Source organism: Morone saxatilis, unplaced genomic scaffold (genome assembly GCF_004916995.1).
Source record: "Morone saxatilis isolate NCDOM2014 unplaced genomic scaffold, NCSU_SB_2.0 Contig8, whole genome shotgun sequence".
Classification (NCBI taxonomy): Eukaryota; Metazoa; Chordata; class Actinopteri; family Moronidae; genus Morone; species Morone saxatilis.
The window spans coordinates 18,120,831-18,145,214 of NW_023340257.1; the positions used below are offsets into that span (position 1 = coordinate 18,120,831).

Consider the following 24,384-nt stretch of genomic DNA (forward strand, 5'->3'; position numbering starts at 1 on the left):
ATGGATTTCTACTCTGGACAAAATGTCCTAAAAGACTATTCACTGAATACCTGCAAGGCGATCAGGATACCTCTTGTAGTGCAGAGACAAAAAGAGGCTTTTCATGGTTTCTTTGCGCCACCTCTTTATTTACCTCTTGCTTTGAGGCAGCAGGACACTGTTTACCTCAGAGGGAGGGAGTTTCTACAGCCACGCTACGACAACTGTCATCTCCACCGCTGCAGACATCAGCTGTCTCATCCTGGATTTCTGGCAACACCCTATCTGGGGCCCTGAGCAAGAAAATGAAAGCAGCTATACCCATAACGACAATCACTCATTTACAGTACGTCTGTTAGGTTCACTGGTCATTCTGGTCTGTGCATGAAGTCAACGGAGCTCCACAATGTCCAACATATGGAAAAAAACATCAAAAAAGGGAAGCTTTTGATTAAAGTCTCAAGTATTATTAACAAAAGATACTCTTTGCCCTGGAACAGCTTTAATAAGGCAATGAAGATTATTAATAAAAGGACATATTTGACATCAGTGTCTTAGATGGACTTTTGCATCTGTGCAGTCATGCTCACGCTGTATTGATTCCCTCATTGATTAAATATATTAAGATGCATGTGCTTGCTCATATTAATGTTAAGTTCACAATAAACTATTTGGAACATGAAGTGGTCACGTGGTATCAATGCTCTTGTTTGTAGGAAGAACAAGCAAAGATTTATTATTTTGTAAATCTGCAAACCTAAAATGGAATGTAGCCGAGTTAAAACCTGAAGGGCTCATTGCTACCTTACACAGCCATGCTAGTGTCTCTATGAGGCTCCTCTGGCACAGCAGTGCTTTGAGCTAAATGCTAATGTCAGCATGCTAACATGCTCACAAGGTCAACGCTGTCATCCTGATGTTTAGCATGTATAATATTCTCATATATCTCATTATAGCTGATGAGATATTTCAGTGTGGACCAAAGCAGTGGCAGAAATACGCAGGTATCTTACAAAAGTATTAGCATCAAAATATACATTTCAGAATAATGCATATTATTATTATTGAATTATAATTACTAATGCATTAAAGCTGGGGTAGGCTGTTTTTGTTTGGGTGTCACTGGGAAAAAATTCCATAGTAAGCTTTCAGCATATTGTAATCCAAGAGGTCTGAGACTGAGGAAACGAGTCCTCTGCTCCTCCCTTATATAAACTGTCAACGGCGCCTCCTCTTGGCTGTTTTCAGGCTTTATAAATCTAGCTAGTGATGGGAGACTTTAATCATAAGTCACTTTGAGGAGAGGGCGTTCCTATTGGTTGCACATCCATTCACATGGTGAAAGCTTGATTCAATGGCAGAACCTCACACTTATTTCCAATACCTCCTTTGGTGTATAGTACAAAACATACCACGGTGCTCTTATCAACTTGTGGCAAAGAGGCGTTATGACAAACAGTGGGGACAGTGGTGTGTGTGTGTGTCTGTGTGTGTGTACTAGCCTTTCACCCTACTGTTGCAGCTGCTTCTGAAGCCTGGGATACCCCACCCTGGGGCTGCAAAGCACTGGAGGGGCCTCTTTTAGAAGACGAGTCGCGGTGACTTGCCCGAGGTCTTCGTGAGGCTCAAGCCTTGGAGAGTGGACCCTACGAGGGATGAGGTTTTGCAGGGACTCCTTCTGCTGCCATTCAAACTGGTGGTTTAGATGGGAGGGCCTTATCGGAGTGAAATGAGTCAGCAGAGAGAGGCAGAAGGTGGTGCATAGGTTTGCACACGTTTTGCCTACTGCAGCTTTAATATGGACATTTAATGTTGCAGCAGGTAAAGGTGACGCAGGTAGCTTATGAAGTTCACCATGGATCGATCCAGTCTTATTTTGACCTGTAATAATAAATCCTAATTAATTTGCTGACTATATTTTGTATCATTAATCTGAATCTCCAAACTAACTACTAACTAAAGGTTTCAAATAAATGTACAAAAACGAAAAAGTTTACTTTTGTATCAAAAATGTATTTAAACTTAGTAACAATAAAATTAAGCATCATTCCAAGGCTACAATAAAAAATAATGTCTTATGAAATTCTTCATCGGGCAACATCATGGAAATATCACACAAAATGGAGCATGGCGTTTAAGAACACATACAGAACATTACATAAAACTGGCTTTGTAGTGCTTTAACTCATCTCCTTCATGTAAACTCTGTCAGAAACATCATTCACAGGACACGTCACAAAGCTAAGCTGAGGCATCTGAGCTGCAATAATGAAAGCGTGGTCTCCAAAACCAGCACAGAGATCTCAAGTCATACCACCGTAAAAACCATGAGAAAGCCAGTGACACCTCCACTAAAAGCTCCGCGGCAAAATATACTACAACAGGCAGACCAATTTAATTGCATAACAGCTACAAGGGAGCCCAGAATGGATGCAGGGTGCAGCGAAGTGTGGAATCACACCACGTCCATGCCCAGGCCCCTCGCCACCTCCGTCAGGGCCTGGACCGCTCCCGATGTCCCACTACCGTCACAGTCCTCCTGAGATAATCCTCCCGGCTCCTCCTCAATGTGAGGGATGGTGCTCATGACACAGTAGACGGGAGAGTCACTGCCTCTGGGGCTGGGCTGAGACGAAACGTCTTCACCTCCAGAGAACTCCGAGGAGTACGAGGAGGAGGAGCTGGAGGAGGGCGAGGAGGATCCTGCAGGGGAGCTTCGGCCACTCTCTGGCGTGACCGCGTCCCTCTTGTTCCGACTGCTGGTTCTCTGACTTTTCCGAAGGCTCTGCGGCTTTTTGGCCATGTTCTTCATGATCTCCTTTGTCACTTCCACAGTCTCAAAACGCACCATGTTTACTTTTAAGAAGCCGTCCACGTCCTTCCTGTATCTGTGGAGAAAGTAAATACACATTTTTTTGTTTCGTTTTACTTGATATATATATATATACAATCACTTTCATTACATCTGATGCACCCCTGATGACGGGGAAGTCAAGTGGATCTAAGAAACGGCTGTTACCTAAAGCGGGAATGTCCAGACGGCCATTTCAGCTCATGCTTCTTGCGAAGGTGAAGCGTGAGAGTGTAACACCAGGAGAAGACCTTATCACAGATATGGCATTTATATTTGGACATTCCTCCGACCTGTTGGTAAATATAATGTAATGACGTAAACAACAAAGCATTATCATAACGTTCAACAAGATTACAGCACGTTCTCATGATGACCTAGAGAGGTTGTATGCTTAATGTCGGCACTAACGAACCTCGTGCACTCTCTTGAAGTGGTGGCTCATGGTTTGGAATGTGTGACAAGAATAATCACAGCCCTCCACTGTGCAGTGATACACGGTGCCCTCATTGTGAACCTCTGTGTGCTTTTGTAGATCGCGCTGGTTCTTAAATCTGTAAAACAAGAAAGAAGGAAAATAATATGACACCATTTTATGCTCCTGATAAGAGTCCAATACTGAAACAGTCCTTAAATACTGCTTTACACAAAGGTTATAATTACTAACATAATTTGCTCACAATTTCTCCTTTTTTATAGTATATTTCGTAGATAGATTCCATACAAATGTACTGTCAAGTACATTACTGCCTGTGGGGAAAGACGTACTCTTACTTACTTACTGTTACTTCAGTAAAAGTAGCAATGCCACAGTGTAGAAATACTGTAAGTCCTCGAAATTTAAGTAAAACTACAAAAGTATTAAGATCAAAAGTACCAAAAGTAAAGGTACTCATTAGGCAGAACGGCCCATTTTCAGAATTATGTATATTATATTATTGGATTATGATTATTGATGCATTAATATGTAGAAATCCCATATGTTTGCAGCTGGTGAATGCAGAGGCTTTATGTCACTACTTCTAACAGTACATTTACACTAAAACACAATTTATACGGGTTTTACACAATAGTTGACAAACTATCCCCGAGCCTGGATTTTGCAAAAGAACAGCTGCTGAATCTAATCAGCCGTTTTGAGGGTCTACCTCTTGTCACAGAAGTCACACGGGAAGGGCCGCTCATCACAGTGGCGGAACCGGATGTGGATCTTCAGAGCTGCCAAAGTGGTGCAGGTCATGTCACAGAATGGACACTTCACCTGATTCACTGAGGGCAAAAGAACACAAATAATTAGATACAATAACAGCCTAATGGCTCCTTAACAACTCCATCAGTGATCCACTTGCCACCATTTTAACTGCAGATTATGTTAAATGTAGTTTTTTTCCTTTATTATGACATGTAAACTTACTGATCAATTGCAGGAACGAGGCATTTTTAAAAACTAGCATGTGAGAGAGCTGTTACTGTTACATTTTGAAAGAATCTGACATGGATCAAGCCTTGATTGATATTTATCAATCAATAATGCTTTAACGTCAGCCAATATGATCTTTGAGAGTTTTCACATTGCTCCCTCTCTGACAAAATAATTCTCATGAGCCTCTAAAAGTACTGCCTTACTATAAACTGAAACACAACTGATGAGTAAACAGATGACTGAATCTTAAAAAAATAATATGGGCAGCATAATATAATAATCTGATCAACAACTTTATAGATTTTCTATTTTTAACATCTACTTACTTTAACATGATATAAAGCCATAGTTATCTGTGTGAAACTAAATATTTCACATACTAATTGAAATTTATCTCATCAGGAAACAAAAAACAGTAATCAAACGACAAACAAACATTTCCAGATTAGACTTGAAGGAAATGAAATAAATGTAAATAAAAGGAAACGATTACCATGCTGACGAACGTGATCCCTCAAAAGCCGCTCGCTGGAAAAAGCTTTGCCACAATGTTCACACACCAGCGACTCTGTTCGAATGAGATAAATGGAAAATGGTCAGACGTCTGCATGTGTGCCATACATTTACCGCACCAGAATCCTATAAAATATTACGCAAGCTGAAGTGTCCTTCTCACCCACTGGCTCGGCCTGCCTGTGTAGGTGGTCAAACAACTTTGTGTTGCTGGAGAACATGCTGCCACACGTGGGACAGGCTACAAGTCTCTCCTGAGTGTGACTCCGCATGTGTTCTCTCAAACGGTACTTGATTTTGAAGAAAGCATCGCAGCCTGTAATAAGAACAGGACGTCGATATCACTATGACAGAGCAGGCGACGTTAGACACACCAGGGACATCTCTTCAATCAGTCCTACCTGTCCAGTGGCAGAAGAGAGCCTGTTGCTGGTGTAAAAGAGACTGCGGCTCAGCACTTTCAACATGATTGTCCACATGTCTGTAGAACCACTCCGGATTGTTAAATGTACTCTGTATGAAGACAAAAACATAAATTCTACAATAATGCTGCAGCTATTTGATGACCCATGAATAACTCTGAACTGAAAGTACTTACATCACAGTGCTCCCACTGGCAAACGTATCCGTCTGACCCTTCGGGGACCAGGTTGTTGCTGTGCAAGCCTTGGTTGCAGCTGGGCAGATCCGGACGGGACTTGAGCAGCTGTGACCCGACGAACTTGAGCTTACCATGGTAGTTGTGGAAGTAAGCATGGACCTCCAGCTCCGCAGGGCTACCCATGGATAGAAATTCACATCCATTCCAGAGACAAGCATACTCGTCTGAACAAAGGGAGGGAAGGAGCAAATGTTGCAATGAAGAAAGGAAAGTTATTACAGAATATAGAGAGATTTGACTATGAGTATACAAGGGCAACTAACTGAAAATGTACCTTTAAGCAACCTAAAACTGTGTAAGTGATGCCAGTGTGTTCAGTATATTCCTTCAGACTAGCTGTTGTAATGCACCTGAAAGTCCAACAACATCTCATATCATCATATCAGATATTGGATAAACTGCTGGGGGCCCAAGTGCAGATGACGAAGAGTTTATTAAAGGCAAAGAAGACGCCATGTCGGTCGTGGTTGCATTGAGAGGAAGCACAAGGAATTTGTGGATGGTGAAGAAAAAAGTACAGACATAAGAATCAGTCAAAGAGCATGTTTCAGATCCAACAGTCTATTGCACATGCACGTGTCAATTCTTATTATCATTATTTAAATCTAATTATGATGTTAGAGAGCCGCATTAGATATCATCATTACAGGACAAATACATATTGTACTATTGTATCATTGTGTACTGCAGGGGTTCTCAATTGTCCCCCTTTGAAAGTTGGAAAAAGTTCACACCTCACACATTGTGTCAAACATTAACAATGATTTAAAAAAAAAGCTGAATTTTAGATGCCTCTGTGTATCACATCTCTTCTCAAATTTAAAACTACAGTTCACAGATGAGATCCCAGAATTGGCGCAAAATAAAACAGCCCACAAGTAAACACTGACTATGGGAACTTTTCAAGATACCTGCGATCGATTCTGCTGTTCTGCCTCTTCACTGTACTTATATCTTCCACTGTGCTCAGCTCTCTCTCGCCCTGACAACATGAAGCGTGGAAGAAACGACCTGTCCTACTGATTCCAGGTCCTCCTCACTCACCCAGCTCCTCTAAGGCATCGTTGTCTCCCAGGTAGTCCTTCAGGTGCAGGGACATATGGTCGCTCAGCTCCTCCATGGTGTGGCCCTTGAAGTTGCACGAAGCCCACTCACACACCACCTCAAAGTTGTCCAGTCTCTTCGTTGTCATCATGGTGGTGATCCCTGTGAGCCCAGCTGCTGCTGCTGCACACAACCCTGACCTCTTAAAACAGACACACACACACAGCGACACACACTGAGGGCCACGATACTTTCAGGTAGGAGCAATTTCACTGGGGAAACTAGAGGTGGCTGCAAATGTGAACGCAGGTTAACGTAAAGTAATGTAGGGATTATTTTAACCGACGTTAGCTCAAGTTAGCTGATTATCTATCTAGACGAGCTGGTTAAAGGTTTACATTACATTAAAAAAAAAACACACATTTGCGAGCGTTTACTAGCTAATGACACTGGCAATTAACGCTAGCGAACTGCTGCTTATTTCCAGTTTAATATGTTTTTATATTTACGTTAGTATTGTGGCTAACAGTGTAGCTTACCGCTCAAAGTGTCACAGGTTTGTCCTCCCTGTCGGACTCTTTCTAAACATCGTTAATCCTCTGTTATTAACAGTTTAACGTATGACACAGCTTTAACATCTTAAAGGGGGATTCAGAAACATGCACTAAAGTTTCCCACAGTTGTGCTCACACATAGTTTTTGTAAAAGCTGTCTTACGAGTGTTAATGTCAGTGGCAGCAGCAGCTCTGATGTCTTCCCTCCTCCGAGCTTGTCTGCCTTTGTTTATTTCCGCTCAGTGAGAGCCTCAAAGCGGAAGTTGTAGTTCTGCTGCGTCTGTTTTTTTTTTTTTTCTTCCAAAACGAGCGAGGGAGTGTATGAGTGTATGAATGTATAAGTGTATGAGTGGTATGAAGTTTGAATGATGGAGTGTTAAATTTTTGAATGTTTAAGTGTATGAGTGTGATGAATTATGAATGGTATAAGTGTATGAGTGTATAAGTGTATGAATGCTATGAGTTATGAATGTGATGAGTTGTATGAATGTATGAGTGTAAAGTGTATGCAGATGTATAAGTGTAATGAATGTATGAGTGTATGAGGTATGAAGTTTGAAATGTATGAGTGTATGAGTGTATGAATGTATTAATGAGATTAAAACAAAACCAAACGTTATATAGAGATATAAATGGCAAAGTCTGTCTGACATACCTGCTGGCTGCCAGGTATTAAGCTGCTGTTAGGTATGCAGTTCATAAGTGACTGTACTTTTTATGTGTGCCAGGACAGTGGAAGTTGCATGAATTGCTGCCCAATAATATTATAGACAAAATATATGCTGATTTAATTTGGCAAACAATCGCAGGATCGCATATAATAAATGTTTTGGAAAGGCCATTATTGTGCACATTTAGTAAGCATTGAATAGAAATTCTAAAGTGCATGTAGAAATCATAAATTGTTTTATTACCATTTGTTTTTCCAAATAATGTCTTTAAAAAAAAAATTAGAACTTAAGCCTATCACGTTAGTCCTAAACAAGTGTCCATACCGATCTTTAAATTATTTTCAGTTTTTAACCAACTTGATCGTAAATTGAGGAGTTCGCCTTGACACCCAAACTGGGGAGCAGCTACCACTCCTTGTCACCCCTCTAGATCCCACCACTGATCAGAAAGTCTTCGAAGCCTGATTTTCCATTTACCACCAACACCAAAACTCCCCCATATAGAGGTTTAAAAAGTCCTAAACACTCCCCAGAAACGTTATCAGAAATTTCCTCCGTATATCAGCCACTTCCCATTGTTTGCTAATTGGAAGAAATAACATAAGCTTAACTAATAATGACTTTTTACCCTTTTATAATCTTACTTTCACGGCTATTCCCTACGATGAAGTTTGCGAAATAGGTTTAATTTGCACTATATTTCGAGATTTCTAGTTGTACTAAGGCCTGAAGAGATACCTAAATGCCAAGCATTGTGGCATGAATATGAATTTTACTGATAAATTAAACCCCTTTGGTTTAACACTAGGTTCGTAATATTTTCTGTTGTATTATTCCTTTTTCATGTAGAAAACCATCATCCCATTCATCCTTGATGCCACTAACTAATGTGTTATAATGATTTAGTTGAATCCCGCTGTTTTTAAATGTGACAACTCACAGCAGATGGTGAACCCAACACCCTCCATCAGACATTTTTATTATTAATAATATAATAATAATAATAATATAATAATATAATAATAATAATAATATAATATAATAATAATAATAATAATATAATATATAATATAATAATAATATAATATGTCGGTAAACGTTTCTTTGTGCTGGCAAGTATTTAGATGTTTGTGACATCAACAGAGATTAGAGCCAAGCAGGAAGAAAGGTCATTTATGTCTGGAGGAATTATATATCCCAACCAGTCTGCGGACACCCATGAGAACCGGAGGAGGACATTTCAGCTACTTTGCTGACTTTGCTGCATCCACTTTGCTTTTTATCCAGATTCACATGATGCTATGAGATTGTGCAATAGATCCTAACCACTAGAGGTCACAATTTGCTGACTATCGGTGCCACACTATGCACCGGTCTGGCTTGTCCACAAAATACAATATTTTCATGATTGTGCATGCAAGTCATTGTACACTTATATCAACAATGCACATGTTAAAAATAGCCAGTTATGTTGTGGTGCACGTTTCATCCAAATGTTTGTTTCAGGTAGACACATTTGTGTGTCAAAAAATGGTCTAATGCAGAACTCCCATCTGTAGTCTCTCCACATGCTGTTTATTGGCCTTTTGTCAGTTTGCATTTTATGGCTGGATGGCATTTTCACATAAACAGGTAAAGCTAAAGGCACAGTAACTTTTTTGTTTATGGCAGTTACTGCTTCAACATGATGAAAATTGACAGTTTAAGTGTATGAAATCTCATTTTTTTTCCTTTCAACACAACCTAATAAGCTATGTATGTGAGACAGTAACCAGCCAGACAAGTCTTTTAGAGAAGGGACAGAGCTTAGGCAACTCTGGTGCCATCGCTGATCTGTTATTCAATATTTCATGCTGCTCTGCAAACATAAGGACCCAAAACAACTGAATTATTCATGCAGTTTTATGTCAGGATGACTGATTCACAGGAAAATGACCACCCGCTTCTAAAAGATAAGCAAGTGTATGGACTGAAAAATGATCAAATAAAGTTTTCATTTTCCATTTGACCTTTATTTTATTAAGAGGATTGTTTTGTTTTGAGATAAGACCATTTTTGCATCTCTTAGTTAATCCTGGAATTGTAAGAAAGATGGAGAGAACAATGCATGGATGACATGTCATATTAAGAGAAACAAGCCTTTGAGTGGCTCCAAAAACTAGCTGAAGCACGACATGCCTACTCTATATAAAACCATGCTTACTTTGGCCTCCAGGAGTGCTTTGGGAAAATAATTCAGGCCTGTATATATCATTTCCCAAATGCTTTTAACAACATTTATTAAGACACAAACACTGGTATGAACACTTTAATTCCCCCTTTAACAACAGTAGCCTCTTCTTAAAACTACATTTTAATATCAGTTCAGTGTGGTATTTTACTGGTGCAAATGAATATAATCGAAAATTTAGGTTATATAACTATGTTTAGGGGTGGAAATTATAAACAACATTGTTGAGACATAATATGTAAAATATGTACTTTTCACCATTTTATTTTGTGTTCTCTGCAATATAGTTAGCCATGTTTTCTGTTTCTAATTTATTTAGAAAAATTGACAGAAGAATATATAAATTTTTTTGATATGTTAAATTATTCATTATTATAGCATCCAAATGCTGTTACAGCAAACACAAAAAAATATCAAATTTGATTATTTATTAAAAAGTATATCATTTAACATTTTTTTGCAACATTTCTGCAACTCAAAAGCAATATTTTTGTCAGTGTGAAGGTAGAATACTGTTATACAATTTACAAAATACTAATGCCCAACACAAAGGATACAATAAAAACACACGATTCTGTATCATCATTTTAATCATGAGTTCATTCAGAGCAAGCTGAGAATACAAGCACAATATCACAACATGTCTGCAGCGGTATGACATTGTCATAACATCATTTCACTCTGGTCTGACAACACACACAGTTCAAACCAGACAGCATATACGATGAGAGATATAGCACCAGGGTGTGGAGTGCATAGCAGCACGTCTAGTGGTTGGGTCAGACTTGATGCTAGCAGGCAGCAGGCTGTAGAGGTCAGACACAAAAAACTCTCACTCACACACACACTGAAGCTATAACTGGAAGCAGGCTCAGGGTGGGTAGTGCTCGACTGGGCCCTCACACACTGCAGCCATGTTAGCCACTAAGGGTATCACGGTAGATGACTGTGTTTATAACCAGACAGGGAAGGCTGTGATGACATCTTTAGTAAAAACATGTCACACTCACAATGAACAGATGTAATTTTGCGCATTTTCAGACAGCAGCATATTAAAGAGCTGAACTACAAGTCCTGGCCCATTCCTTGTCCTTCAACACCTGGAGAGATCAGCCCATTCAGAGTAAAAATTATCGAGTTAATACAGTAGGTTCTCTTTTTTTCAGGCCTTTTGTTTTCTTATTTAGCACAATGACAGCGTCACAGCTCAGAGGAGAGGATGGAGTACAATGTCACAAAATACAGTCATCCTGAAATCTGCAGTGTTCCCATTAAATCAAAGGAGTGGATCTCTATGTAGATTGCAAGAAATATGTTTGTGGGTGAAACCATCTTGCTGGTGTGTTAATTTTAAAGCTTGAACAGCTGCTAGACTATGATTTTAGTTAATGTATGTACTTTAGTTTTTTGGTGTGACCAGAATCTATTACTACACATGCATTATATTTCAAAAGGTCTCGCCCCTATACATTTATCTTTACTGGCTCAATTTACAAGCTAAAATGTGACTGTGACAATATAGTCCGCTAAAATGTTGCTACTCAACCAAAAACGGGGTCCTGCATGCAAGCTGTAGCAATTATATTACAGTTCATTTGGTTTCTTAGCAACCAAACTGATGAGACCAGATATCATCCAGAACAATGAAATGAAAACCAGGACCATACAGCGGAGGCACTGTAACTAGGAAACACAACCGTAAAACAGATTTTGTATCTTCACAAAACCTCTCATGTGATACAGTCTCAGAGACAAAGCATCCTCTTGACATTTTCTACAATCATTTTAATTTTGATCTGAACTGTCATCCATTCAGACAAAGGTAAAAATGCCCTTTCATACACATACTACATGTGTACTGATGGCTCTTTTTTTATATGATGCCAAATGGAACTCATATAAATAATGTGCAAATTATGTGCTCAATAATATAAAGCGGTTCTGTGCACCAAAATACAAGGAATCATATACTTTCACACATTTACATACACACACACTCACGCGCAGTTTACAGTGAAATTATTTGCATTATTTTAAAGCTCAACATCAGTGCCCATTCAAAGGTGAACAATATATGACCAGACAGCAAAAACAACAGGTAAGGAAATAAACAAAAGGGAAGAAATTTGCCTAATGCGTCAAGTAGCCTTTGATCACGCACATAAAAGTGTAGAGATAAACTACTTTTAATGCTTTGATTCAGCCAGTCTATTGCTGATCTCTTTGCTCTTCTTTGTGACAACTCCCTCTGGTTTGGCTTCTGCGGCACCCAAAGACGGCTTCTTCTTGGCTGACTGGGAACTAGCAATCTGCTTCTCTTTTGATTTTTTCACCATCTTCCCTGTTGTTGTTGTTGGTGTCTTTTTTGGTTTGGTGCGAGACACTGGTTTATCCACCTGAAAGAAAAGCGAGGGGAAAACACTGAGATTAAAATATCAAAAATAGTCAGTTGAACTGATGTTAAAGCAATAGTTCAGTATTTTGGGAGATGCACTTCATTTGCTTTGTTGCAGAGAGTAAGATGAGGAGATCAGTACCACCCTCCCAATAAATATGTAGCTACTGCTAACAGCCAGTTAGCTTAGCATAAAAAACTTGAAACGGCTAGCCTGGTTCTTTCTAAAGGTTAAAAACTATGTTTTACAGGGGACTGTGTCTTGGCTGGGAGTCGTGACTACCCATGACAACAAGACTCCATCAAGTTTCCAGTATTTGTGCTAAGCTAATATAATCAGCTACTGGCTGTAACTTAATACCTAACAATAGGTATGACAGTGGTATCAATATTCTTATCAAACTCTTGGCAAACAAATAAGTGCATTTCAAAAAACTTGTCAAACTATTCCTTTAAACAACTGCTTAATATATTGAGACTCTAAAACATGTCAATGTCCTATTTTAGCATGCAATACGTACCTTTTCTATCCTGTTACTTAATATAATGACAGGCAAATGACACTTACAGGTGATATTTGCTTTATGTGGTTAGTGCAATGAAGATTTAAAAAAAACACAGCACAAAAGGTGTATTTGTGCCTGCGCAGTGGTTCGTGCAATTTTCCATTAACAATCAACTTTTAAAGAAACCATAACATACAAAGTACATGGTTTATATTAGTATATGAGGTTAGTCTTACACTTTAAAGAATGATTTTTAACATTCAACCATTAATAGTGGTGGCAAAAACCAGCTGCTTAAGAAGCAGGTGAAGATCACTGGTTCAAATACCCACACCGACTGGGAAAATGAGAGATTCACTTATTTCTGCTGTTGTGGAGTTTCCACAACAATAAAAAACTTCTGGATGAGTTCAAAATGTCCAAGTGTCCAAGTTGTATAAATGAGTAGGTGCACAGCAAAAAAAAGTTGCAAACATGCTCAACTTTTGCTCAATAAATAAACCTTAAAAACGTGTATATTGTAAGAGATGACATGTTTGTAAAAGGCTCTTTCTGACAGTAAAAATTAAGGGCTCTATTTCTGTGAATAAAAGGGTTGTGGTGCAAAGTGATTAGTAAGGATGCGTAAAAAATTGCAATAGTTCTCATAAATTGTGTTGCCACAAAGAGTTCAAGAGAGAGAGAATTCAGATGAATGTGTTAACATTGGGTGTGAAAGGGTATTGTGCCATTCATGTCAAAATTAAAAGCAGTGCACTCTGCACCACGATGGTCAGTCATTTTCATCACGGTCCAGATTAGATTCAACAAATGTATTAATTTTCAGTACACTTCTTGATGCTGTGGACCTTGAAGAATAAAATTATATCCGCACAGCTGTATCAGCTGCAAACTGCTACTACGCCATTTAGACATCAAAAGCCAAAAGGATAACATCGTCTGCAAACAAGTGTTACCAATGCTTGATACCAAAACTGTACTGCACCACTTGCCACTGCCATTGGCACACATCCTTCTGTGTCACTCTACCCACTTTCATGCTGTCATATTAATCATGAGCCAATTGTGTGCAGACATGGAAAAACATTTTTTCATTGTGTAATTTGCACCATACATGGTCACCAAAATAGAGCCCTAAACAGCACAGATCTGTTTTGAAAATGCAATGATGCAATAAATCCTTCTCTTTTGATTTTTATCTGTTACTTGTTAATATAATCTAATATTATTTTTTCTTCCTTTTATTAGTTAATCCACCCTCTTGCACAGAATATGCATGGTCAGTTTTTGAAACTATTAAGCTGCATAAAGGGTGATGGGTTGTGCAGGCTGAGAGGTGGGCAAACAGTGAAGATGTGGCTGCTACATTTTACAGGATTGCATCTGGCAGCTGGGTGATATATATGTGATTGTGGCTCGTACTAGCCAAGACGCATACTTAGTGTGTGTGTGTGTGCATGTGTGTGTACAGTATGCACGTTTGCGTTCTGATCAATTTGAGGTCAGCCTCCATGCCTTCCAGAAGAAACAGAAAACACACCTGACTACAGCAGATTTAGAACAGAGCTGCTCTCAGTCTCTGAGAAGTCCTACAAGAATGAGAGAGGGAGTGGCCATATGAACACACTACTATAGACACATGATTAACCAATTTTCGTTTGAACTGTCTACAACATGCACGCACATACCAATCTATGTAAGAATATCTTCAAAATAAAGGCCTACTTTAATATTGGATGAAGTCACTTGGTGATAAAATCCAAAGTTGGGATATTAATGTAACATTTCAAACTGATCAATATTTTCTGTATATGTAAAATTTGCTCAATTACCTTGTTTGTTTAGTTATAATTTTCAGAATGGCTTTTTAAACATTTACTGGCCGATTTATATGCATGATGGAATAATAAAGCAATGACAAATGCTTATTTTGTCATTTAAAATGTCTTATAATTGAAATTTAAACCTGTTTTGTTGGTGTTTGATAAGTCTGAGAACCAATCACCTGCCATTAGGCCACAGTGTGACCCGGATGGAGGGTAAAATAACTTTTATAACATTTATGCAGCAGCGATTTCAGTGAGTAGGAACTCAAGTTCAAAACAAAGTAAATTGACAAAATCAAGTGTATAGCAGGAGTAATTAAGTTTTAGACATGACTTTAAATCAATGTACTAAAAGGAAACTCAGGTAACTCTAAAATAGTGGTACAGGTATTTCACACACCTACAATAACATAAGAGGATCTGTGGGTGGGCATGCGCTCACCTTAGCAGTTTCCTTGCTAGGCTCACTGTACAGGCTGCGTATCCTCCTGCGGTCCAGCAGCTTGTTGTCGGTGGGGTGAGGCTTCACCTGCTCCCCCTTGAATGTGGCAGTATAGCTCGTTTCCAGACTGCTCTCCTCCAACGGGGGTTTATACTGAGCTGGAGTTTTGATGGGCTTCACTAGTTTCACATCCTTATATGCCTTGAACTCAGTCCTGATAAAAATGTAGAAAAAGCAAACATAAACTTTTTTACAGCTGCAACTTATGATTAAGTTGATTATAAGTTTATTATTGATTAATCAGACAGTTATTTTCTTGCTTAATCTGATATATCTTTGTATGTTTGTTATTTTGTTGTTAGCATTTTTGCTTGGAAAATTATGAGTTTTGTTTAAACTAATGGATTGAGGGACTTACTGAATCAGCCCTAAAAGGTTTAATGTTACTGAAATTGGTGAAAAGTAACATTGCATGTTCCAACTGTGTGGCACATCATGAACACATTAAACTCAATGACTAGCCAATGATGTTAACTGGTTATGCTACGTTTTGCTAAATGACCACATCACCATGTGCAGCTGAATGTGGTTTAATACAAACTGCTGTCCATTTTGAAACGTGGCAGGACCTAACTAGGCTGGACATAATGAGAGACTTTTATATTGCTCAAGCATTTATAAGGTCTCATGTTGACTGCAGCTCAGCACCAGGCTGTGCAGAGCTCTGCTGCCAGTTTTTTGCTGAATACTTGATTCATGTCACAGGATCATATTCGCACATTCATTTCTCCATATTAGCTAACTGTTATTTTTAGCACTGATGTCAAAATTTGATCTTTAGGTTTACTTTCTAAGCTCTGACAGGGTAACAATTAGCTTTTTATAGATCCATATAGACTAAAATAGAGGCTCATGGGCTTTTCTATTGTATTAAGAAACTTACTTAGAGAATAGCCTATTTATAAAATCAGCAACTAGATATTAAAGGACCAGTGTGTAGGCTTTAGTGGCATCTAGAGGTGTAGAGTTGCAACCCCCTTGTCTCACCCTCCTGTTGCAAGCATGTAGGAGAGACTAGAGTGGCCTGGGACTCTATCTAGAGCCACTGTTTGGTTTTCTGGGCTACTGTAGAAACATGGCGGTTCAACATGGCAGCCTCTGTGTCTGTACATAAAAATGTCTCATTCTAAGGTAAGGAAGCACAATCATTCTTATTTTCAGGTGATTATACTCTAATGAAAACCTACCTATGAATATTATATTATTATATTTTTGCCAATAGATCCTCCTAAATTTCACACATTGGACCTTTAAAACTGAAATGCCACTAATGCTCCTGTTTTTGATGTTGGAGTGTACTGAATTGTGTTTTTATCTTATTTTTTTCAGTGAGTAAGAAAGTGTTTGATTGACTATTTTGATTTTAATTTCAGCAAACAATGTTTTTATCAATCAGATTTAAGATTTTTGTTAAAAGATAAAAGGTCATGTGCCCTTTCAACTTCTAAGGAAAATTGTTTATTGTTTGTTTATTATTGTGGTTTGTTGTGTTCTTCTGCACAACTGCTTCTAATTATCAATCTGGGATCCCATTAATTATGGTTGTTTTATGGCCTAGAAATAACATAATAACTGCGCTTTAATAAGTAGCACATTAAGTTTATTGGCTAGTTCAGTTGATGTGGAATAAGTTTAACAAACTAACAACAGAACTGTGTTGCACTGGTATATTGAATGTTAACTTCAATGCTTCAGTGGGCGGACTGAAGCCATCCGGTCTTATTAACTTGCATTATGCATCCCCAATTCAATTCCGAGGAAGTCTGTGCAAAGAAACCAGGATAACACATGATTACATTCAGACCCTTTTACTGGCTGTACTCATTCATGGGCTATTGCATTGATTTGGTACTCTTAGGGAGGATAAAGCAGAAAATCAATAATGCAACCTTTATCTGTGGCAATATCAGTTTGCTTTGGAAATCACTAGAGACTGTAAGGAGATACCATGCAATGCCAAATATCCCCTGATGATCACTGAATGATGTTTTATCACTGGACAGGGCAGTGTGGCATACAGAGGTTAGCTCTAAAGGGCTGTTGGTAGTTTTAAAGAGATGTTGTGTAACAGGGGGGATACTGTTGATAGCCTTGGAAATAACGTGCCACAGTTGTAAAGTCGCAGCAAAACAGAATAAAACGTTTATTCCAGTCGGCTTAGAATAAACCATTCCTGCCACCACACATGGTCGTGTCTCGCTCTCTCTCACACTTTACCTGTAGCTGCTGGAAGACGACATAACCTCCTTTATCTGTCTGTTGAGAGCGTCTGCGGCTGCTCTGCCTTTCCTCTGCTCGGCACCCACACCCGCGGCCACCTGTCCCTCCGTCTTTTCACCCGTCTGTCTCTCCGCTGACTTTTCCCTCTTGGCGCTTTTCTTCATCGCCTCCTTTGACTCTTTTTCCTGCGTTTTCTCCTCGATCGCGCTCTTCTCCACGCCGCTCTCGGCCTCGGCGGCCGCCTGCTCCTGTTTACCGCTCCCCGCGCTGCGCTCCGGCCCGCCGGTGGGGCTCGGTTTGGGGATCCAGGGGTGGTCGTGCTTTTTCGGTATAGGCCAGGGCTTGTAGTCCTTCTGATACTGAGTCTCGTTATTGAACGGGGTCGCCGAGCGTTGGTACTCGTTTCTGGGCTTGCAGCTGGGCTCGGGGCGCACTCTCCACGCCTTGAAGTCTTGGCGCATGACGGACGCAGAAGAGCCATCTTTGCCCGCTGCGGCACCCGTCGCGGGCGGTGCCTTCCCTGCCTCCTGCTCTTCGGGATGGGGCTGGGTTTCTATGGCAATGGCACCGGCCCTCTTCTGTCTCGGCTGCGGGTGATGGGGCAGATGCTGCACGTCGGCCACATCCGAGTATTTGGTGAAAACCAAAGGCACCGCGATGTCCGCTTTGTCCAGCTCGGTCCAAAAGCGGTTGATGCAGCAAGCACGCGTAATGCACGGCCATGCCATGATAAATAGTAGGAGGCTGACAGGGAAAAAATAAATGCACGGGAAAAGAAACCTCCAAATGAGGGATAAACGTGTTAATAAACGTCCTACTCACGACTCGAAGACTTGAAGTGCTCGGTCCCTCACCCTGTGCCCTCTCAGTTTTTGTCCAGTCAGGGTTATTCCTCCTTCTAGCTTTATGTAATTCTCAGCTGAGTATATCTCACCAATCTTTGCATGAGACTAAGGAAGTAGAGCCCCCACGCTTCCCCCTCACTCTCTCTCTCTCTCCTCCTCCTTCTGCAGGCTATTTGTTCTTATTGGAAGTTTAAACGGAGTTTGGGCTTTGCTGTGGAGTGCACATTGCTGTCTGGTTGCGCATCAAAGCGACCCCACCCACATTTGTGTGATGCTTCGAGATGCCCGGGGTCTGCACCGTGAGTCTGCACGGTGAACTATCACCTGAGCTCGTCACCGTCTGGCCAGCAGAGAGGGAGGAGACACGTTTAACCCCTGTGCTGCCACGCTCAGAGACTACCAGCTTCAAACTACAGTGGATGCATGGAAACAGCAGCCTATTGTTGGTGCATTTGGAGGAAATGGCAGATAATATTGCTGAAAATCGGAAATAAGAATCATATATATATATATACTATATATATATATATATTTACATTCACGTCTTTTTCAGTTTCAGGTGGAAGCTGGATGGATCCAAAAATGAAGTATGCAACTGAAAAAAAACACAAAAATAATAAAATGTTGTCACAAACCTGACTCAAAGTGCCATTTTGCATTATACACAAATTATTTTATTAAACCAAACTGAAAAAAAAAAAGATTGTTAAAGTTTATGTAAAATCTAAACTAGTTAATGAGTATTTTGGGTGAAAGAGAACCACGTTTCCATAATGATCCCAATAACTTACAACCACTGCAACATCCAAATGTTGTGTTACATTTTTTGTTCCTCACACCCATATCAGGATATATTCCTCTCGTTCAATGGCAGTTATTTGATCAAGAACTATTTCAATCAGAATGCATCCTATAAGAGGTAAACATCTTAACTACCCAAAATACATAGCTGCATGAGCTTCTTGTTTCTAACAAGAGTGCTTCCCATTGAGCATGAATTAAGGAATACTGCTAATGTTGGTGTAACTGCTCCCTCTTGTGCTTTTTTCCTGCATCATAGTCAGAGGAAAGGAATCAGTGTAATGCAGATCAACATGGCCACTTGCCTCCAATAATAAAGCAATAAATTAGCTGTGTACGGCAGTTTATTTATGCAGAATAACCCACATCTGCCATATTTAGCAAATAAAACAAATGAAGAAAAAAGGGTTAGAAAATACTTTCATTAAGATCCCTGCATTATTACAGAGGAGGTTTGTCGAATAAGAAAACAGTCTGACAAAGACTCAAAACTTCCAATATTTACAGATCATGCCCACCTGCCTTATATTTCTAGATATTTGGTTTTGCGATTTTTATTGAGCTTTCGGTGAGTATTTATTTCAATGTTTTCTTCCTACCAAATTTGCTAACTTATTTACAATGCAAGATTAAGCATTTAAATACAACATTAAGAACAGAAGTATTTTTTCTTGGGGACCTCCAGGACTGAATACAAATGGCATCCATTACATCTGCAGTAAAATGAGTACTTCATATCAAGGTGTACAAAAACATAAATGAGTGACAAGAGGAGGGTGTGTTAATGACTGACAGCATATCTGTTCATTCATTTTTGTCCCAGAACAGCTTAACTCAGTGTCTGTGTCATTATCATTTCGTCGCAGCATCTTCCTCAGCCACTTCCTCAGACTCGGCCTCAGCTTCAGCTTCGGCCTCAGCTTCAGCTTCGGCCTCAGCTTCAGCTTCAGCCTCAGCTTCAGGATCATCCTCTGGATAGAGTCTGCAGTATTTGTCAACCATAACATCCAAGTCGTGTTTGACGTGAGTGTTAACGTTAAGCATCGCGAGACTTTTGTTCCACTGCTTGGCGGGCATGCCGTCAAGATAGGCCTGCAGCCGCTTACTTGCGGTGTCGCTTTTGTTGTCCTCTAACTTCAGCACTGGCAAGGTGGAGAGCACCTTGAGGAAGGAGTTCACGTTGGGAAAGAACTTGACGTCTGGCAGCTGAAGGGTTTCGTGGATGGTGGTGGGCAGGCGCACCTCTTTGCCCCTGTGCTTCCACTTGATCCTCCAGCAGTGCAGCTCTGCGGGAAGTGTGTCTGGGTTGGGGAGGTCGTTGCGGTAAACATCTGCGTAGTTCTCCTCGGTGGTGTTGAACTTCATCTGGCCCATGACAGCTGGGACCAGTGACAGGCATTTGAGAGCTTTGAGGTTGGTCTCACAGAACATGTCCCCCACCTCCTGCATGATTCCCTGGATAACGGGGACAGTCACGTACTCCTTAAAATACACCTCCGCTTGGATTTCGCCCACGTCGGCTGCGCGCTGCTTCCGAAGAAACAGCCTCGGGATCTTGACGGGAATCTCCATTACGTTGGCCATGCTCACAGCCTCCTCGTACCAGAACTCATGGTAGACGTCAATGTTGTCGTTGACTTCGTTTAGCGAATGCAGGACAGCAGTTAGGCTGTTGGCAGCAAAAAACACGTCGAGAGTTTCCCCTTGGAGATTCCTCCCGAAGGCTCTGGTGAACGTGAGAACGTTCTTCAAGATGATGACGGTGACAACGATCTCGAAATCAGCCAGAGTTTCTGTGATGGAATATGCGTCCGCCGTGACAGTATCGGCAAACTTTCCATCTTCGTTGTCCCGGATGCTGTCCATGCACAGCAGCAGGGGCGGCAACATGTCTAGCAGCACGTCGAAGACATTGTGCTGCTCTGTCCATCCTAAGCTACAGGCCTGTTTCAGCGTAGTGCCTTTCTCTTCATTCTTCTGGTAGTGAGTAGAGATGGCTTTTTCTAGCTCATCCTGCGTAAACGGGGTTCTAAAGAAAGCACCGATCCTCCTCAGAATCTCCATGACGACCTGGACATTAGGAAAAGGCAGACTGTTGGCCAAGTGGAGGTTCAGTGCCATATGAGAGCAAGGCATGTGCAACGCCAGGGGATACTTCTCCATCAATAATACTGCCACAGCTTTCATCTTGGTGGTGGAGGTGCCAGTGGCCTTGTGGGCCTGACCACGGCAGTCCTCCATGCTGAGCCCCCAGCGGTCGGTCAGCTGGGCCTCCAGCCGCTCTACCAGGGCAGACTCATCGCCATCAAACGCCATAAAGTCCAAAAACTCCTCTCGAAGGACATTCTGCTGATTTACAAAGCGCAAAAATAGAGGCAGGTGTTTCTCGTTGGCAAATTCAACAAGGTCGCCCGTCACTAGGGAGAAGAAGCGACTCTCTCTCACCTCCATCAGCATCTCTTCCCTCACTGTGTTCTCACAGACGTCCAGGAGCTGGCTCTGCTGCGTCACAGAGAGGTATTCTGTGTTAACAGCTGTCGCCTCAAACCGCTTCTTCAAAGCCTCGTCTCCGGCATTCATGCGGTAATCTAGAAGGGCCTGGAAGTTGTTGGACATGTGTTCAGCTTCAGATGCTTTTTCAGCCACTAATGGGATACTCTGTTTCCCCAACATGACCAAAACCTCAAACAGAGATCTCAGGTATTCACGAAACGCCTTCTCCTCCGTGGACAGCTGAGGTTCATCCTCATTTGTGCTCGCGCTGTCCTCAACTGCTGCATCTTTTTTGGAGTTTAGCTGTTCAATAGAAGATGCTACTAGAGACAGATAAGAAAGGAATAGTTATCGTTTTGAGTGAACAGATATTGACTAAAATAATATTCAATTAGTTTACATGTATGACCATAATTAAATATCCTATTTACTTACATCTCCTTTCTTTGATCTTCCTTATGTCTTCTTCAGTCTGAAATTAAAAACGTAAAGTTAAGATCAGACAAAAGTTGGTTAAACCATTAAGTGTAGGAGGTGCATTTAAAAACAACCATAAAAGGCGACTTAAGAGTTAACAAATATTTGCCTTACAAGTTCTTTAATCCGCTTGCGATGTCTGGTATGAGGATTCCTTAGATGGCTTGTCAGATCAAATATAGTTGGAATGGCTGTATCCTTCAATACAGTCCTGTAGGGGCTCTGAAAAACAATAAACTCAAATAAGAGATAAGAGGAAACATGCTATTAGGCTGTTGGCTGGAGCTGTGTGAAATACTCACTGTTTTGCACACCATAGCCGGGTCGAAGTGTTTGGCACATAACCGGTAGTGCTTGTTCAACTGATCAGATGTTTTTGCCTCTAGATCGGCCCTGCGGCAGTTCTCTACCCAGATTCTGCATCTAAAAAGACACAAAAACCAGCTTCATCACAAAGCACTGAGACAGTAGCTGTGTCTGTATAAACGTCTATAAAATATGTTCATACAGGACAAAGTATACAGAATAAATTACAACATGCATACTAAAGTGTGATATTGACTGCTAATGTTTTCCAATATATAACAATATCAAGTTAGGTAATAAATCATTGCTTTATGTTGAATAATCTAATATGAAAGTGGTTGTAGTTTTTCACAGCTAGATTGTGTATTATGGAGACATCAGCTGAAAGTACACACACACACACACACACACTTAATCACTCCCACTGTGATGTGATGTCACTCAGCACCTTTCTCCTCAGGTGTCTTTCTTTGTTGACAGTACAAATGTTCTGCACTTTAAGTTTTAAGTTATTTGTTCTATTGAACATTTGTATATTTTTTCAATAATAATGTTCTTACTGTTCTACTTGTGTGTTACCTCAGGGAGTCGGGCAAAGTAAGATGTTCATTGTGCGTACTGGCCTTGTGTTTATACTGTACATATGATAATAAACCTCCTGCATATTCAACATAAACATTCAAGTTAAAACATCCCAAAATTGGCATAGACACTTATGGCTAAATAGCAGGAAAATGATTGTTTTCCACACTCAACGTGAAAACCTTTGTGTTGATGATTAACGTTAACAGACCAATGTTATGCTTTCACTCATTCTAGGAACTCGGACAGAGAAATCGCACAGTTTAACGGCAGTCACATGAATATCTGAGTCTATCAGCCTTATATATGATGTCTTACCTCTCTGGGTCCCGTGGAAACCTAAAAAAAGCCAAATCTGACTGCGTGCTCTTCCGTGTGCAGTTCGGGGCCGCGCAAAAATTGGGCATGCTTCAGGCTAGGTAGTTAGCTTAGCTAACTCGGCTTACTGTTACCATCTGCTCACCTGAGCGCGTTGGTTCGGGGTTTGTGTGGACGCAGTTGTTTACTGTTTACTAACTGACAACATATATGACCTCAAACAGAGTCCGATAGGTGTTTCCGTAAACAACTATCGAGAGTGCAGTCTGCTTTCACACAACATTCACAACGGTTCAAGTTTGAGCAGGTCGTTTTGCAGCGCTATGCCCCGCCCACAACGAATCTGATTGGTCTGCTCTGGAACTCTGAGGCGCAACTATTGGTCGTTGGCGCTCCACCGATGTAGGCTGTCGACCAATGAAAAGACAGCCCACCGATGTTTCTTCTTCACCGTTGAGTAAAGTCACAGCGGCTCTTCAGGGAGCTGCTGCCACCGACTGGTAGAGCCACTACAGGACAGGAGCCAGCTGCAGGAAGGGGCGACCCGTTTGATTGTCATTGTATTCACTAAACTGACTGATGTACGCTTGCTTTCATGCGGTGACCTGCTTCTGATGTAGACCTTTCACTGACCGTATGTAGTGCTATTCTAGAAAATGAATCCAATCGATAAACGCTAGCTGACGTTGTGTATCTCTATTAGTTCCCCCTCACGGATTCCTCTCGATCAGTGGCTACTTAACCGCATGTATTTATTACTGTAAGAGCTTTGCTGGATCGTATATAATATAGATGTACGATATAAAATGAGCAGAAGATGAGATAGTGTTTACCCAGATACTAAAAGTGGCTGATGCATCACTCTCGATACCTGGCTCGTTGGTCTAGGGGGGTATGATTCTCGCTTAGGGGTCGGAGAGTCCCGGGTTCAATCCGGACGAGCCACTTTTTTTTTTTCTCCCCGCCTATTTCTTCAGCAGCTTTCAGTGCGTTTTGGGTAGCGAAAATAAATGCACACTATATTTCTGCTGGGCCAGGGCCTGGCGGACACAACATCCAAGCACAAGAACAATGGCGATCTTCCGGAAACCTTGCAGCAACAAGCAGCACAGGGATGAGGCTAATGCGAGTACCATCCATTTTCACCATGTCATTTGAGGTTGCTTCGTGTTTCTACGCATTCACGT

At 40.8% G+C, this 24,384-nt stretch overlaps 3 protein-coding genes across 5 annotated transcripts; all 3 read right to left on the minus strand.

Moving 5' to 3' along the window:
- Positions 1 to 1,954: 1,954 nt before the first annotated feature.
- zgc:112083 (uncharacterized protein LOC550461 homolog) lies at positions 1,955 to 7,232 on the minus strand. The gene is made up of 10 exons (XM_035679502.1): positions 7,189 to 7,232; positions 6,472 to 6,671; positions 5,365 to 5,591; positions 5,168 to 5,279; positions 4,930 to 5,082; positions 4,747 to 4,821; positions 3,979 to 4,099; positions 3,246 to 3,384; positions 2,999 to 3,123; positions 1,955 to 2,867 (listed from the first exon to the last, which is right to left on the minus strand). Exons 2-10 carry the CDS (start codon positions 6,620 to 6,622, stop codon positions 2,435 to 2,437), a joined length of 1,536 nt encoding a protein of 511 aa, XP_035535395.1. The 5' UTR covers positions 6,623 to 6,671; positions 7,189 to 7,232; the 3' UTR covers positions 1,955 to 2,434.
- A 3,266-nt stretch (positions 7,233 to 10,498) lies between these two features.
- On the minus strand, positions 10,499 to 18,550 carry map6b (microtubule-associated protein 6b). 2 transcript variants are annotated; one of them, XM_035679504.1, is made up of 4 exons: positions 17,373 to 18,550; positions 15,096 to 15,309; positions 14,368 to 14,416; positions 12,187 to 12,322 (listed from the first exon to the last, which is right to left on the minus strand). In XM_035679504.1, exons 1-3 carry the CDS (start codon positions 18,101 to 18,103, stop codon positions 14,372 to 14,374), a joined length of 990 nt encoding a protein of 329 aa, XP_035535397.1. In that variant the 5' UTR covers positions 18,104 to 18,550; the 3' UTR covers positions 12,187 to 12,322; positions 14,368 to 14,371. The 2 variants fall into 2 exon arrangements, with proteins under 2 accessions (XP_035535396.1, XP_035535397.1); XM_035679503.1 differs by lacking the exon at positions 14,368 to 14,416 and having other exon boundaries at positions 10,499 to 12,322.
- A 356-nt stretch (positions 18,551 to 18,906) lies between these two features.
- On the minus strand, positions 18,907 to 23,521 carry thap12b (THAP domain containing 12b). Of its 2 annotated transcripts, none has more exons than XM_035679506.1 (5): positions 23,198 to 23,521; positions 22,294 to 22,414; positions 22,106 to 22,213; positions 21,950 to 21,986; positions 18,907 to 21,834 (listed from the first exon to the last, which is right to left on the minus strand). In XM_035679506.1, exons 1-5 carry the CDS (start codon positions 23,284 to 23,286, stop codon positions 19,874 to 19,876), a joined length of 2,316 nt encoding a protein of 771 aa, XP_035535399.1. In that variant the 5' UTR covers positions 23,287 to 23,521; the 3' UTR covers positions 18,907 to 19,873. The 2 variants fall into 2 exon arrangements, with proteins under 2 accessions (XP_035535399.1, XP_035535398.1); XM_035679505.1 differs by having other exon boundaries at positions 18,907 to 21,837.
- Between the last annotated feature and the right edge of the window lie 863 nt (positions 23,522 to 24,384).

What these genes read in the sequence shown, in the direction of transcription:
- zgc:112083 (XM_035679502.1), bottom strand. Translation starts at nt 6,622, where the DNA reads ATGATGACAACGAAGAGACTGGACAACTTTGAGGTGGTGTGTGAGTGG. An exon ending in ACTTCAAGAGAGTGCACGAG is followed by an intron (nt 3,124 to 3,245) that starts GTTCGTTAGTGC and finishes ATTTACCAACAG; the next exon opens with GTCGGAGGAATGTCCAAATA. An exon ending in TCTGGACATTCCCGCTTTAG is followed by an intron (nt 2,868 to 2,998) that starts GTAACAGCCGTT and finishes CTTTCTCCACAG; the next exon opens with ATACAGGAAGGACGTGGACG.
- map6b (XM_035679503.1), bottom strand. Translation starts at nt 18,103, where the DNA reads ATGGCATGGCCGTGCATTACGCGTGCTTGCTGCATCAACCGCTTTTGG. An exon ending in TCGTCTTCCAGCAGCTACAG is followed by an intron (nt 15,310 to 17,372) that starts GTAAAGTGTGAG and finishes CATTTTTATCAG; the next exon opens with GACTGAGTTCAAGGCATATA. An exon ending in CTAGCAAGGAAACTGCTAAG is followed by an intron (nt 12,323 to 15,095) that starts GTGAGCGCATGC and finishes CTTTTCTTTCAG; the next exon opens with GTGGATAAACCAGTGTCTCG.
- thap12b (XM_035679505.1), bottom strand. Translation starts at nt 23,286, where the DNA reads ATGCCCAATTTTTGCGCGGCCCCGAACTGCACACGGAAGAGCACGCAG. An exon ending in GCAAGCGGATTAAAGAACTT is followed by an intron (nt 21,987 to 22,105) that starts GTAAGGCAAATA and finishes TTTTAATTTCAG; the next exon opens with ACTGAAGAAGACATAAGGAA. An exon ending in GAAGATCAAAGAAAGGAGAT is followed by an intron (nt 21,838 to 21,949) that starts GTAAGTAAATAG and finishes ATCTGTCTCTAG; the next exon opens with TAGCATCTTCTATTGAACAG.